We start from the raw sequence: 14,031 nt of genomic DNA on the forward strand, positions 1-14,031 counted from the left end.
GAGAGAGAGAGATGGGTGTGTGTGAGAGAGAGAGAGAGAGATGGGTGTGTGTGAGAGAGAGAGATGTGTGTGTGTGTGAGAGAGACAGAGAGAGAGGTGTGTGTGTGTGAGAGAGAGAGAGATGGGTGTGTGTGAGAGAGAGAGAGAGAGATGGGTGTGTATGTAAGAGAGAGAGATGTGTGTGTGTGTGTGAGAGAGACAGAGAGAGAGGTGGGTGTGTGTGTGTGTGTAAGAGAGAGAGATGTGTGCGTGTGTGTGTGTCAGAGCTGTGCGTCCTGGATGGTGTTGAGCTTCTCGAGTGTTGTTGGAGCTGCTCCCATCCAGGTAAGTGGGGAGTATTCCCTCACACTCCTGTCTTGTGCCCTGTCGATGGTGGACAGGCTCTGGGGGAGTCAGGAGGTGAGTTACTCTCCGCAGGATTCCCGGGCTCGGGCCTGGGCTGGGATTGATACGGCCGGTTGTCTGGTCCAGTTAAGTTTCTGGTCAACGGTGACCCGTGCTGATCATTCCAAACAAGAATTCAGGATCCCGGAGCGGGATGCAGGGATGGGAGGGGGCTGGGCGGCGCAGAAAGTGCCGGCAATCCTCGGGGAACAGGACTCGGGGATTGATACTCTAGCAAATCTTGTCAGGCCTTGAAGCGGGGCTGAAATCCCTCCTGGGCACGGATGTGTCCGAGCCAAAACTATCGCTCAAGCATTGCACTACCCCAAAGTTAAAGATATTCAAATCAAGCTCAGAATGCAAGGAGCCCCCAGCTGGCCAATGCGACCCTGGAGACCCCATCACATGACCTTCCCGCCCACCTCCAGCCACCAGTCGGCCATCTTTGTGACTCGATTGGCCAATTGGAAAGCGAAAGAAGACTCAAAACCCAATCGGATGATGCTTAACTGTCAACCAAAGAGCCATTTTACCCCCCCGCCAACCCCACACCTCCGCCCCCCCCCCCCCTCCATTTTCAATACACCTGGTAAAGAGAAATCTACAAAGAAAATGACTTTAAAAAACGAAAATCAGATCCCCCCACCCCCCACCGATTATTATTTTCACACATGGCGGGGTCCTGGAGTTTTATCTTTGGTTCTTGGACACTCCGGGCCAATCCTGGTGACCCGACGAGGGAGGTTAAATACTTCCATGCTTGGCATTGGTTGGCTGGTTTCTATGGGTCGTGGCCCCCCCTGGCGGCATGGAGGGGGAATTGCAGGCGGGTCGGTCAGACGCTCTCACACGCTTGCCTCCGTTTCTTTCATCTGGGCCTGAGGGGAGGTTCAATGACACAGAATCAGCAAGCGGGGAGGTACAGCGGACCCCGCGTTAGAACGGTCGGGACTGAGCCTTTTGTCAGGAGCAGCCGCTTTGCCAAGGCGAGAGCTTCCAAAGCCTGTGACCTCTCCCACCCAGAAGGACAGCAGCAGCAGACACACCACACGGCCCGGGGGTTCCCCTCCAACCCGCTCATCGGCCCGACTTGGAAATATATCCAAATGTGTTACGGGGATAGAGCCTGGGGTGGGATTGATGCAGACTCGATGGGCCGAATAGCCTCCTTCTGAACTGTAGGGAGTCGATGACGTTGGCCACTCCTTCGCCGTCACTGGGTCTGAATCTTTAGGCACAGTGATGCTGCCTCACAGCGCCAGGGACCCGGGTTCGCTTCCCGGCTCAGGGACACTGTCTGTGCATGTTCTCCCCGTGTCTGCGTGGGTTTCCTCCGGATGCTCCAGTTTCCCCGCCCCCCCCACCCAGTCCGAAAGACGGGGCTGGCTAGGGTGCATCGTCCGAGCTAAGTTCTCCCTCAGTGTCCCCGAACAGGAGTGCAGCGACTAGGGGACTTTCACAGTAACTTCATTGCACTGTTAACGTCAGCCTTACTAACAAATAAACTTTAAAACTATCCCGATGTATCCGTAATCTCTGCGATTCTCTCAAAATTTGTCGGGGAAACTGCTCTAGATCCCGACTGTTTTGACTTTGCACCCTCTAAGAAATAAAGCTTAAAAACTTTAAACGTGTCGGCCGTTCCCTCACTGTCGCTGGCTCCAGGCCCTGGACTCCCTTCCCTAACTGCACAGTGGGTGTACCTACACTGCATGAACTACAGCGGCTCAAGAAGGCGGCTCAACCCCTGCACCTCCCCCCGAACACCCCCAACTTCCCAAGGGACAATCAGGGATGCCAAAAGATCCGCCATGATCCCATTGAATGGCGGAGTAGGCTGAAGGGGTGATTGGCCTCCTCCTTTTCCTATTTCTCTCGGCCTTCCGAGTTAGTGAGTCCAGAAAATAAATGAATAAAGCGAGGCTTATCTGTAATTAAACCCGGGATCCCAATAACCTCGGGTCGTGAGGTGAATGGGTCTGACATCCGGTAAGAACATATCGGCGGAGGGTTCAGTGGCACACGGAGGGGGGTGGTGAGTGTGGAGACTCTGACCTGTGTTGAGGTGGTCCGCGGGAAGGAATCGCTGAAGGCAGCGTATTTCGAGATCTTCATCGTCACGAAGAACCTGGCCATCCATCTCCGATATTCATCCCGCACCTGGAACGCACAGGAGGAGGTGGACACGGCAAGTAAACTGTGGATCCATCACAATCAACACACACACACACTCACACACACACACACACAGTCACAGTCACACTCACACACACAAATACACGCACACACACACACAAATACACACACACACACAAATACACACACACACTCACACTCACACTCACACACACACACTAATACACACACACGCATACACTCACACACACACACACACACGCTCACACACACACACGCTCACACACACACACATACTCACACACACACACATACTCACTCACACAAATACACTCACACACAAACACATACTCACACACTTACAGATACACTCACACACAAATACACACACACACACACACACAAATACACACACACACTCACACACACACACACACACACACAAATACACACACACTCACACACACACAAATACACACACACACACACACACTCACACACACACAAATACACACACACACACGCATACACACACGCATACACACACTCACTCACACACAAATACACACGCACACACACAAATACACACACACACACACAAATACACACACACACACACACAAATACACAGACATACTCACACACACACACGCACACACTCACACACACATACACACACAAACTCACACACACAGACTCGCACTCACACACACACATACACACACTCTCATACACACACACATACTCACACATGCACACACATACATACATACACACATACATAACCAGAAACACACTCACACACATACACTCACACACGCACAGACACACACACTCACACACTAATTTAATTGTGGTGTTAATGCATATTTACAGACACACTCACACAGACACTCAGTGCTGGAACACTCAGAGCTGTTATACAAAGAGACTTACACGATGGTGTATATTGAAGGGTTAGACCCAGGCTACAGTGACTCATACCTGCTTGTTATTCAGACAGTGCAAGATAAAAATTAACGCTCCCTGAAAACTGTTGAGTATGGTGAATATATACGCCAGGGCAATTGTCCGCTCCTGAAAATGGAGAATCCCAAATATCCAGGAACAGCCCAGCAAAACCAACTGAGCGAACGCTGTGACAACGTAAGTACTGTACGAGGCAAACAGAAAACAGAATAAAACATCACGGCCAGAGAGACGCAACAGACAGAGGAAAGCATTTACAAATGGTGAATGATACTCTGATGGGAGGACACTGGAGAGAGAGAGAGATAGAGGGGAGTTGAATAGGATACAGTGTGTGTGTGTGAGGGTGGGGTGTTGGATGGGGTACAGTGTGTGTGTGTGAGGGTGGGGAGTTGGATGGGGTACAGTGTGTGTGTGAGGGTGGGGAGTTGGATGGGGTACAGTGTGTGTGTGTGAGGGTGGGGAGTTGGATGGGGTACAGTGTGTGTGTGAGGGTGGGGAGTTGGATGGGGTACAGTGTGTGCGTGAGGGTGGGGTGTTGGATGGGGTACAGTGTGTGTGTGTGTGAGGGTGGGGAGTTGGATGGGGTACAGTGTGTGTGTGTGAGGGTGGGGAGTTGGATGGGGTACAGTGTGTGCGTGTGAGGGTGGGGAGTTGGATGGGGTACAGTGTGTGTGTGTGTGTGTGGGGAGTTGGATGGGGTACAGTGTGTGTGGGTGAGGGTGGGGAGTTGGATGGGGTACAGTGTGTGTGTGTGTGAGGGTGGGGAGTTGGATGGGGTACAGTGTGTGTGTGTGAGGGTGGGGAGTTGGATGGGGTACAGTGTGTGTGTGTGTGAGGGTGGGGAGTTGGATGGGGTACAGTGTGTGTGTGTGAGGGTGGGGAGTTGGATGGGGTACAGTGTGTGTGTGTGTGTGTGGGGAGTTGGATGGGGTACAGTGTGTGTGTGTGTGAGGGTGGGGAGTTGGATGGGGTACAGTGTCTGTGTGTGTGAGGGTGGGGTGTTGGATGGGGTACAGTGTGTGTGTGTGAGGGTGGGGAGTTGGATGGGGTACAGTGTGTGTGTGTGTGTGAGGGTGGGGAGTTGGATGGGGTACAGTGTGTGTGTGTGAGGGTGGGGAGTTGGATGGGGTACAGTGTGTGTGTGTGAGGGTGGGGAGTTGGATGGGGTACAGTGTGTGCGTGTGAGGGTGGGGAGTTGGATGGGGTACAGTGTGTGTGTGTGAGGGTGGGGTGTTGGATGGGGTACAGTGTGTGTGTGTGTGAGGGTGGGGAGTTGGATGGGGTACAGTGTGTGTGTGTGAGGGTGGGGAGTTGGATGGGGTACAGTGTGTGTGTGTGAGGGTGGGGTGTTGGATGGGGTACAGTGTGTGTGTGAGGGTGGGGAGTTGGATGGGGTACAGTGTGTGTGTGTGTGAGGGTGGGGAGTTGGATGGGGTACAGTGTGTGTGTGTGAGGGTGGGGAGTTGGGTGGGGTACAGTGTGTGTGTGAGGGTGGGGAGTTGGATGGGGTACAGTGTGTGTGTGTGTGAGGGTGGGGAGTTGGATGGGGTACAGTGTGTGTGTGTGTGAGGGTGGGGAGTTGGATGGGGTACAGTGTGTGTGTGTGAGGGTGGGGAGTTGGATGGGGTACAGTGTGTGTGTGTGAGGGTGGGGAGTTGGATGGGGTACAGTGTGTGTGTGTGTGAGGGTGGGGAGTTGGATGGGGTACAGTGTGTGTGTGTGAGGGTGGGGTGTTGGATGGGGTACAGTGTGTGTGTGTGAGGGTGGGGAGTTGGATGGGGTACAGTGTGTGTGTGTGTGAGGGTGGGGAGTTGGATGGGGTACAGTGTGTGTGTGTGTGTGTGTGGGGAGTTGGATGGGGTACAGTGTGTGTGTGTGAGGGTGGGGGTTGGATGGGGTACAGTGTGTGTGTGTGAGGGTGGGGGGTTGGATGGGGTACAGTGTGTGTGTGTGAGGGTGGGGAGGTGGATGGGGTACAGTGTGTGTGTGTGTGTGAGGGTGGGGAGGTGGATGGGGTACAGTGTGTGTGTGTGTGAGGGTGGGGGGTTGGATGGGGTACAGTGTGTGTGTGTGAGGGTGGGGAGTTGGATGGGGTACAGTGTGTGTGTGTGTGTGTGGGGAGTTGGATGGGGTACAGTGTGTGTGTGTGTGAGGGTGGGGTGTTGGATGGGGTACAGTGTGTGTGTGTGTGAGGGTGGGGAGTTGGATGGGGTACAGTGTGTGTGTGTGTGAGGGTGGGGAGTTGGATGGGGTACAGTGTGTGTGTGTGAGGGTGGGGTGTTGGATGGGGTACAGTGTGTGTGTGTGTGTGTGGGGAGTTGGATGGGGTACAGTGTGTGTGTGTGTGAGGGTGGGGTGTTGGATGGGGTACAGTGTGTGTGTGTGTGTGTGGGGAGTTGGATGGGGTACAGTGTGTGTGTGTGTGAGGGTGGGGTGTTGGATGGGGTACAGTGTCTGTGTGTGTGAGGGTGGGGAGTTGGATGGGGTACAGTGTCTGTGTGTGTGAGGGTGGGGAGTTGGATGGGGTACAGTGTGTGTGTGTGTGTGTGGGGAGTTGGATGGGGTACAGTGTGTGTGTGTGTGAGGGTGGGGAGTTGGATGGGGTACAGTGTGTGTGTGTGTGTGTGGGGAGTTGGATGGGGTACAGTGTGTGTGTGTGTGAGGGTGGGGTGTTGGATGGGGTACAGTGTGTGTGTGTGTGTGTGTGGGGAGTTGGATGGGGTACAGTGTGTGTGTGTGTGAGGGTGGGGTGTTGGATGGGGTACTGTGTGTGTGTGTGTGTGTGGGGAGTTGGATGGGGTACAGTGTGTGTGTGTGTGAGGGTGGGGTGTTGGATGGGGTACTGTGTGTGTGTGTGTGTGTGGGGAGTTGGATGGGGTACTGTGTGTGTGTGTGAGGGTGGGGAGTTGGATGGGGTACAGTGTGTGTGTGTGTGTGTGGGGAGTTGGATGGGGTACAGTGTGTGTGTGTGTGTGTGGGGAGTTGGATGGGGTACAGTGTGTGTGTGTGTGAGGGTGGGGTGTTGGATGGGGTACAGTGTGTGTGTGTGTGAGGGTGGGGAGTTGGATGGGGTACAGTGTGTGTGTGTGAGGGTGGGGAGTTGGATGGGTACAGTGTGTGTGTGTGTGTGTGGGGAGTTGGATGGGGTACAGTGTGTGTGTGTGTGAGGGTGGGGTGTTGGATGGGGTACAGTGTGTGTGTGTGTGAGGGTGGGGAGTTGGATGGGGTACAGTGTGTGTGTGTGTGAGGGTGGGGAGTTGGATGGGGTACAGTGTGTGTGTGTGTGTGGGGAGTTGGATGGGGTACAGTGTGTGTGTGTGTGAGGGTGGGGTGTTGGATGGGGTACAGTGTGTGTGTGTGTGTGTGGGGAGTTGGATGGGGTACAGTGTGTGTGTGTGTGAGGGTGGGGTGTTGGATGGGGTACAGTGTGTGTGTGTGTGAGGGTGGGGAGTTGGATGGGGTACAGTGTGTGTGTGTGTGAGGGTGGGGAGTTGGATGGGGTACAGTGTGTGTGTGTGTGAGGGTGGGGTGTTGAATGGGGTACTGTGTGTGTGTGTGATGGTGGGGAGCTGGATGGGGTACAGTGTCTGTGTGTGTGAGGGTGGGGAGTTGGATGGGGTACAGTGTGTGTGTGTGTGTGTGGGGAGTTGGATGGGGTACAGTGTGTGTGTGTGTGAGGGTGGGGTGTTGGATGGGGTACAGTGTGTGTGTGTGTGTGTGTGGGGAGTTGGATGGGGTACAGTGTGTGTGTGTGTGAGGGTGGGGTGTTGGATGGGGTACTGTGTGTGTGTGTGTGTGTGGGGAGTTGGATGGGGTACAGTGTGTGTGTGTGAGGGTGGGGAGTTGGATGGGGTACAGTGTCTGTGTGTGTGAGGGTGGGGAGTTGGATGGGGTACAGTGTGTGTGTGAGGGTGGGGAGGTGGATGGGGTACAGTGTGTGTGTGTGTGAGGGTGGGGAGTTGGATGGGGTACAGTGTGTGTGTGTGTGAGGGTGGGGAGTTGGATGGGGTACAGTGTGTGTGTGTGTGTGTGTGTGTGAGGGTGGGGAGTTGGATGGGGTACAGTGTGTGTGTGTGAGGGTGGGGAGTTGGATGGGGTACAGTGTGTGAGGGTGGAGTGTTGGATGGGGTAGGTTTGATGTATAAAGTGAAGTAAGAATTTGATTAGTGTGTCAAATATCTAAATATCATTGGGATTAAAACAATGCGTTAAAATCAAATATCTTTGCAATATTGAAATTGGGTGAGGTATTTCTCCAGGGAGATGGAGGGTGGAAATTTACCCCCCCAGCTATCCACAGGGAGCGGAGTGAGCGGGGGACTCTCCATTGGAAGGTCCGTAGACCTTGGGCCGAATCTTTGGGCTGAGCGAGGCCCTAACATCTCACCCATCGACTTAATTTCACAGGACAAGGAGGCAGGTATCCTCATCCATCGCACATCATAGAGTGATAGAGATCTACAGCACGGAAACAGGCCCTTCACCCCAACTCATCCATGCCTTTTTTAAAAACTCCTAAGCTTGTCCCAATTGCCCTCATTTGGCCCAAATCCCTCTATACCCATCTTACCCATCTAACTGTCTAAACGCTCTTTAAAAGATAAAATTGTCCCCACCTCTACTACTACCTCTGGCAGCTTGTTCCAGACACTCATCACCCTCTGTGTGAAAAATTGCCCCTCTGGACACTTTCCTATCTCTCCCCTCTCACCTTAAACCTATGCCCTCTAGTTTTAGATTCCACTACCTTTGGGAAAAGATATTGACTATCTCTAACTGATCTATGCCCCTCATTATTTTATAGACCTCTATGAGATCACCCCTCAACCTTCTACGCTCCAGAGAAAAAAGTCCCAATCTCTCCTTATAACTCAAACCATCAAGTTCCAGTAGCATCCTAGTAAATCTTTTCTGCGCTCTTTCTAGTTTAATAATATCCTTTCTATAACAGGGTGACCAGAACTGTACACAGTATTCCAAGTGTGGCCTTCCCAATGTCTTGTACAACTTCAACAAGACGTCCCAACTCCTGTATTCAATGTTCTGACCGATGAAACCAAGCATACCGAATGCCTTCTTCACCACTCTGTCCACCTGTGACTCCACTTTCAAGGAGCTGTGAACCTGTACCCCGAGATCTCTTTGTTTATAGCATGGAAACAGTCCCTTCGGCCCAACTTATCCGTGCTGCTCCTTCTTTTTAACCCCTAAGTTAGTCCCAGTTGCCCGCATTTGGCCCATATCCCTCTATACCCATCATACCCGTGTAACTGTCTAAAAGATAAAATTGTACCCGCCTCTACTACTACCTCTGGCAGCTTGTTCCAGACACTCACCACCCTCTGTGTGAAAGGAATTGCCCCTCTGGATGCCAATTTTGATTTTGGTCATTTCTTTATCTCCTCCCCCCCTTGCCCCCCTACCCCCCTGCCCTGTTGGTGGTCTATGTTGGGAAATTGCTGGCATTAATCGGGCACAGCACCCTGAACTCTCGAAGGAAGAGCTGGGCGCCGTGACTGGTGGGTAGCAGTGATTCTCCGTATCTAAAATGGGCTGAATGGCCACCCTCTTCTATCCCGGTCACTGTTTCAGTGGCATTCCCAATGTTGACTTGTTTAAGTGAGCGCTCGAGTCAAACATGGCTGCCCCCTGCCCTATATTGGAATTCCGCCATCTTTGGACGAACTGTGTGGCAGGAGTTGAGGTGACTGAGAATGATCAACCCCTGGCCCACGGGATGGTCTGCTGCTTACACGTACAGTTAGATAAGAAGCTGATACCTGATTTTTTGTAGTTTTGGTCGCTCCGGGTTAATGGTGTTAAATTTCTGAACCACTTTCCATATCGTCAAGATGAGGAAAGCCAAGTTCACCTGGAAATTGTGAAGAGGTATTGTTAGAACTTTGTTATATTAATCACAAGAGTGAGTGAGTGAGTGAGTGAGTGAGGTAGTGAGTGAGTGAGCAAACGAGTGAGTGAGTGAGGTAGTGAGTGAATGAGTGAGTGAGCGACCGAGTGAGTGAGATAGTGAGTGAGTAAGTGAGCGAACGAGTGAGTGAGGTAGTGAGTGAGCGAGCGAGTGAGTGAGGTAGTGAGTGAGCGAGCGAGTGAGTGAGTGAGGTAGTGAGTGAATGAGTGAGTGAGTGACCGAGTAAGTGAGTGAGTGAGTCAGCGAGCGACCGAGTGAGTGAGCGAATGTGTGAGTGAGCGAGTGAGTGAGGTAGTGAGTGAGTGAGCGAGCGAGCGAGTGAGTGAGGTAGTGAGTGAGTGAGAGTGAATGAGTGAGCGACCGAGTGAGTGAGTGAGTGAGTGAGTGAGTGAGCGAGCGAGCGAGTGAGTGAATGAGTGAGTGAGTAAGTGAGTGAGCATTTGAGTGAGTGAGTGTGAGTGAGTGAGTGAGTGAGCTAGCAGTGACAACCACTGCTGGCTTTATAGATTGCAAGTTACTGACAGTTGGAACATGAGATAGAGGAATTTTTAAAAATATTCTTTCATTGGAAGGGGAGGTTGCTGGCTAAAATTCAATAAAAAATATCTGGAATTAAGAATCTACTGATGGCCATGAAACTATTGTCGGAAAAACCCATCTGGTTCACTGATGTCCTTCAGGGAAGGAAATCTGCCATCCTTACCCGGTCTGGCCTACATGTGACTCCAGAGGCACAGCAATGTGGTTGACTCTTAACTGCCCTTGAAGGGTAACGAGGGGTGGGCAATGAATGCTGGCCCAGTGAGCGACACCCACGTCCCACGATTTAAATGAAATAATTGTTGCGGCACTGCTGCATTACTAACTTGCTGCCTGAAGATGGCCCCAGCGAACAAGTTTCCATATTGTCAAGAAAGCCCAACCAAAGCTCCTCTTGTGGACGGGAGCCGCCACTGCAGCACCTCACTCGAGTCGAGGGCTCTCAGGTCGGGGAATATGGAGTCAGGGTTAGTGGTTGGGATTAAGATTCTGAACAGTCGCAATCTCACTGAGAGATGGAATGGGCTCCAGGGGCTGAGTCCTTGAATCCACAGAATCCCTCCAGTGCAGAGAGAGGCCACTCAGTCCATCAACTCTGCAATGACTCTCCAACAGAAAATCCCACCGAGGCCCTTACCTGTAGTCTCATGTATTTACCCTGCTAAACGCCCCCCAACCCATACACCTTGGGACACTAAGGGGCAATTTAGCATGGCCAATCCACCTAACCTACACATCTTTGGACACTAAGGGGCAATTTAGCATGGCCAATCCACCTAACCTACACATCTTTGGACACTAAGGGGCAATTTACCATGGCCAATCCACCTAACCTACACATCTTTGGACGCTAAGGGGCAATTTAGCATGGCCAATCCACCTAACCTACACATCTTTGGACGCTAAGGGGCAATTTAGCATGGCCAATCCACCTAACCTACACATCTTTGGACGCTAAGGGGCAATTTAGCATGGCCAATCCACCTAACCTACACATCTTTGGACGCTAAGGGGCAATTTAGCATGGCCAATCCACCTAACCTACACATCTTTGGACGCTAAGGGGCAATTTAGCATGGCCAATCCACCTAACCTACACATCTTTGGACGCTAAGGGGCAATTTAGCATGGCCAATCCACCTAACCTACACATCTTTGGACGCTAAGGGGCAATTTAGCATGGCCAATCCACCTAACCTACACATCTTTGGACGCTAAGGGGCAATTTAGCATGGCCAATCCACCTAACCTACACATCTTTGGACGCTAAGGGGCAATTTAGCATGGCCAATCCACCTAACCTACACATCTTTGGACGCTAAGGGCAATTTAGCATGGCCAATCCACCTAACCTACACATCTTTGGACGCTAAGGGGCAATTTAGCATGGCCAATCCACCTAACCTACACATCTTTGGACGCTAAGGGGCAATTTAGCATGGCCAATCCACCTAACCTACACATCTTTGGACGCTAAGGGGCAATTTAGCATGGCCAATCCACCTAACCTACACATCTTTGGACGCTAAGGGGCAATTTAGCATGGCCAATCCACCTAACCTACACATCTTTGGACGCTAAGGGCAATTTAGCATGGCCAATCCACCTAACCTACACATCTTTGGACGCTAAGGGGCAATTTAGCATGGCCAATCCACCTAACCTACACATCTTTGGACGCTAAGGGGCAATTTAGCATGGCCAATCCACCTAACCTACACATCTTTGGACGCTAAGGGGCAATTTAGCATGGCCAATCCACCTAAACTACACATCTTTGGACACTAAGGGGCAATTTAGCATGGCCAATCCACCTAACCTACACATCTTTGGACACTAAGGGGCAATTTAGCATGGCCAATCCACCTAATCTGCACATCTTTGGACACTAAGGGGCAATTTAGCATGGCCAATCCACCTAACACCTACACATCTTTGGACACTAAGGGACAATTTAGCATGGCCAATCCACCTAATCCTACACATCTTTGGACACTAAGGGACAATTTAGCATGGCCAATCCACCTAACCTGCACATCTTTGGATACTAAGGGACAATTTAGCATGGCCAATCCACCTAATCTGCACATCTTTGGACACTAAGGGACAATTTAGCATGGCCAATCCACCTAATCTGCACATCTTTGGACACTAAGGGACAATTTAGCATGGCCAATCCACCTAACCTGCACATCTTTGGACACTAAGAGGCAATTTAACATGGCCAATCCACCTAACCTGCACATCTTTGGATACTAAGGGACAATTTAGCATGGCCAATCCACCTAACCTCCACATCTTTGGGACACTAAGGGACAATTTAGCATGGCCAATCCACCTAAACTACACATCTTTGGACGCTAAGGGGCAATTTAGCATGGCCAATCCACCTAACCTACACATCTTTGGACACTAAGGGGCAATTTAGCATGGCCAATCCACCTAACCTACACATCTTTGGACGCTAAGGGCAATTTAGCATGGCCAATCCACCTAAACTACACATCTTTGGACACTAAGGGGCAATTTAGCATGGCCAATCCACCTAACCTACACATCTTTGGACACTAAGGGCAATTTAGCATGGCCAATCCACCTAATCTGCACATCTTTGGACACTAAGGGGCAATTTAGCATGGCCAATCCACCTAACCTACACATCTTTGGACACTAAGGGACAATTTAGCATGGCCAATCCACCTAACCTACACATCTTTGGACACTAAGGGACAATTTAGCATGGCCAATCCACCTAACCTGCACATCTTTGGATACTAAGGGACAATTTAGCATGGCCAATCCACCTAATCTGCACATCTTTGGACACTAAGGGACAATTTAGCATGGCCAATCCACCTAATCTGCACATCTTTGGACACTAAGGGACAATTTAGCATGGCCAATCCACCTAACCTGCACATCTTTGGACACTAAGAGGCAATTTAACATGGCCAATCCACCTAACCTGCACATCTTTGGATACTAAGGGACAATTTAGCATGGCCAATCCACCTAACCTCCACATCTTTGGACACTAAGGGACAATTTAGCATGGCCAATCCACCTAACCTGCGCATCTTTGGACACTAAGGGACAATTTAGCATGGCCAATCCACCTAACCTGCACATCTTTGGACACTAAGGGACAATTTAGCATGGCCAATCCACCTAACCTGCACATCTTTGGACACTAAGGGACAATTTAGCATGGCCAATCCACTACCTATACATCTATGGATTGTGGGAGGAAACTGGAGCACCCAGAAGAAACTTATGCAGACATGGGGAGAATGTACAAACTCCACACGGACAGTGGCCCAAGCCAGGAATCGGACGCGGGTCCCTGGCGCTGTGAGGCTGCAGTGCCAACCATTGTGCCACCATACCACCCTATGGCCCCCTCACAGTGCAGGTGGGGTCCTGGCCCGCTGACCAATGCCACTTACCAAGCAGATGACGCACAGAGGGCCCCAAAACTCCAGCGAAAGCCCTTCTTCAGGGAGAGCCAGCAACTGTGAGGGAGCAAAACAAACTCCTTTAACAGACACCGGAACACACGATATTTCCCCCAGATGCCTCTATCCCCCCCTCCCTTTCCACCCTTCCTCAGATCGCAGCAACCCTCATTCCATCCTCCCAGGACTAATGTTGTCAAACCTTCCAAAGATTGACCTGGATCACAGATGAGCAACTGAGGCCAGTGAGTGACACAGTGGGTTAGCACTGCTGCCTCACAGTGCCAGGGACCTGGGTTTGATTCCTGGCTTGGGTCACTGTCTGTTCTCCCTGTGGCTGCATGGATTTCCTCCGGGTGCTCTGGTTTCCTCCCATAGTCCAAATAAGTGCAGGTTAAGTGGATTGGCCATGCTAAGTTAACCCTTAGTGTCCAATGATGTGCAGGTTTAGGTGGATGGGCCATGCTAAGTTAACCCTTAGTGTCCAATGATGTGCAGGTTAGGTGGATTGGCCATGCTAAGTTAACCCTTAGTGTCCAATGATGTGCAGATTAGGTGGATTGGCCATGCTAAGTTAACCCTTAGAGTCCAATGATGTGCAGATTAGGTGGATTG

The 14,031-nt window shown here is 51.3% G+C and overlaps 1 protein-coding gene across 1 annotated transcript in view; it reads right to left on the reverse strand.

Annotated features, from left to right (window-relative positions):
- Positions 1-1,229: 1,229 nt before the first annotated feature.
- Positions 1,230-14,031, reverse strand: part of LOC145360900 (adhesion G protein-coupled receptor E5-like) — a 34,762-nt gene continuing 21,960 nt past the window's right edge. The window contains 6 exon segments of the mRNA XM_080216403.1: positions 1,230-1,262; positions 2,440-2,544; positions 3,505-3,673; positions 9,273-9,364; positions 13,408-13,433; positions 13,436-13,473. Of these exon segments, the coding sequence (XP_080072529.1) occupies positions 1,230-1,262; positions 2,440-2,544; positions 3,505-3,673; positions 9,273-9,364; positions 13,408-13,433; positions 13,436-13,473 (463 nt within the window).

The sequence above is a fragment of the Carcharhinus amblyrhynchos genome, chromosome 33 (genome assembly GCF_965287045.1).
Source record: "Carcharhinus amblyrhynchos chromosome 33, sCarAmb.v2.hapA, whole genome shotgun sequence".
Taxonomy (NCBI): domain Eukaryota; kingdom Metazoa; phylum Chordata; class Chondrichthyes; order Carcharhiniformes; family Carcharhinidae; genus Carcharhinus; species Carcharhinus amblyrhynchos.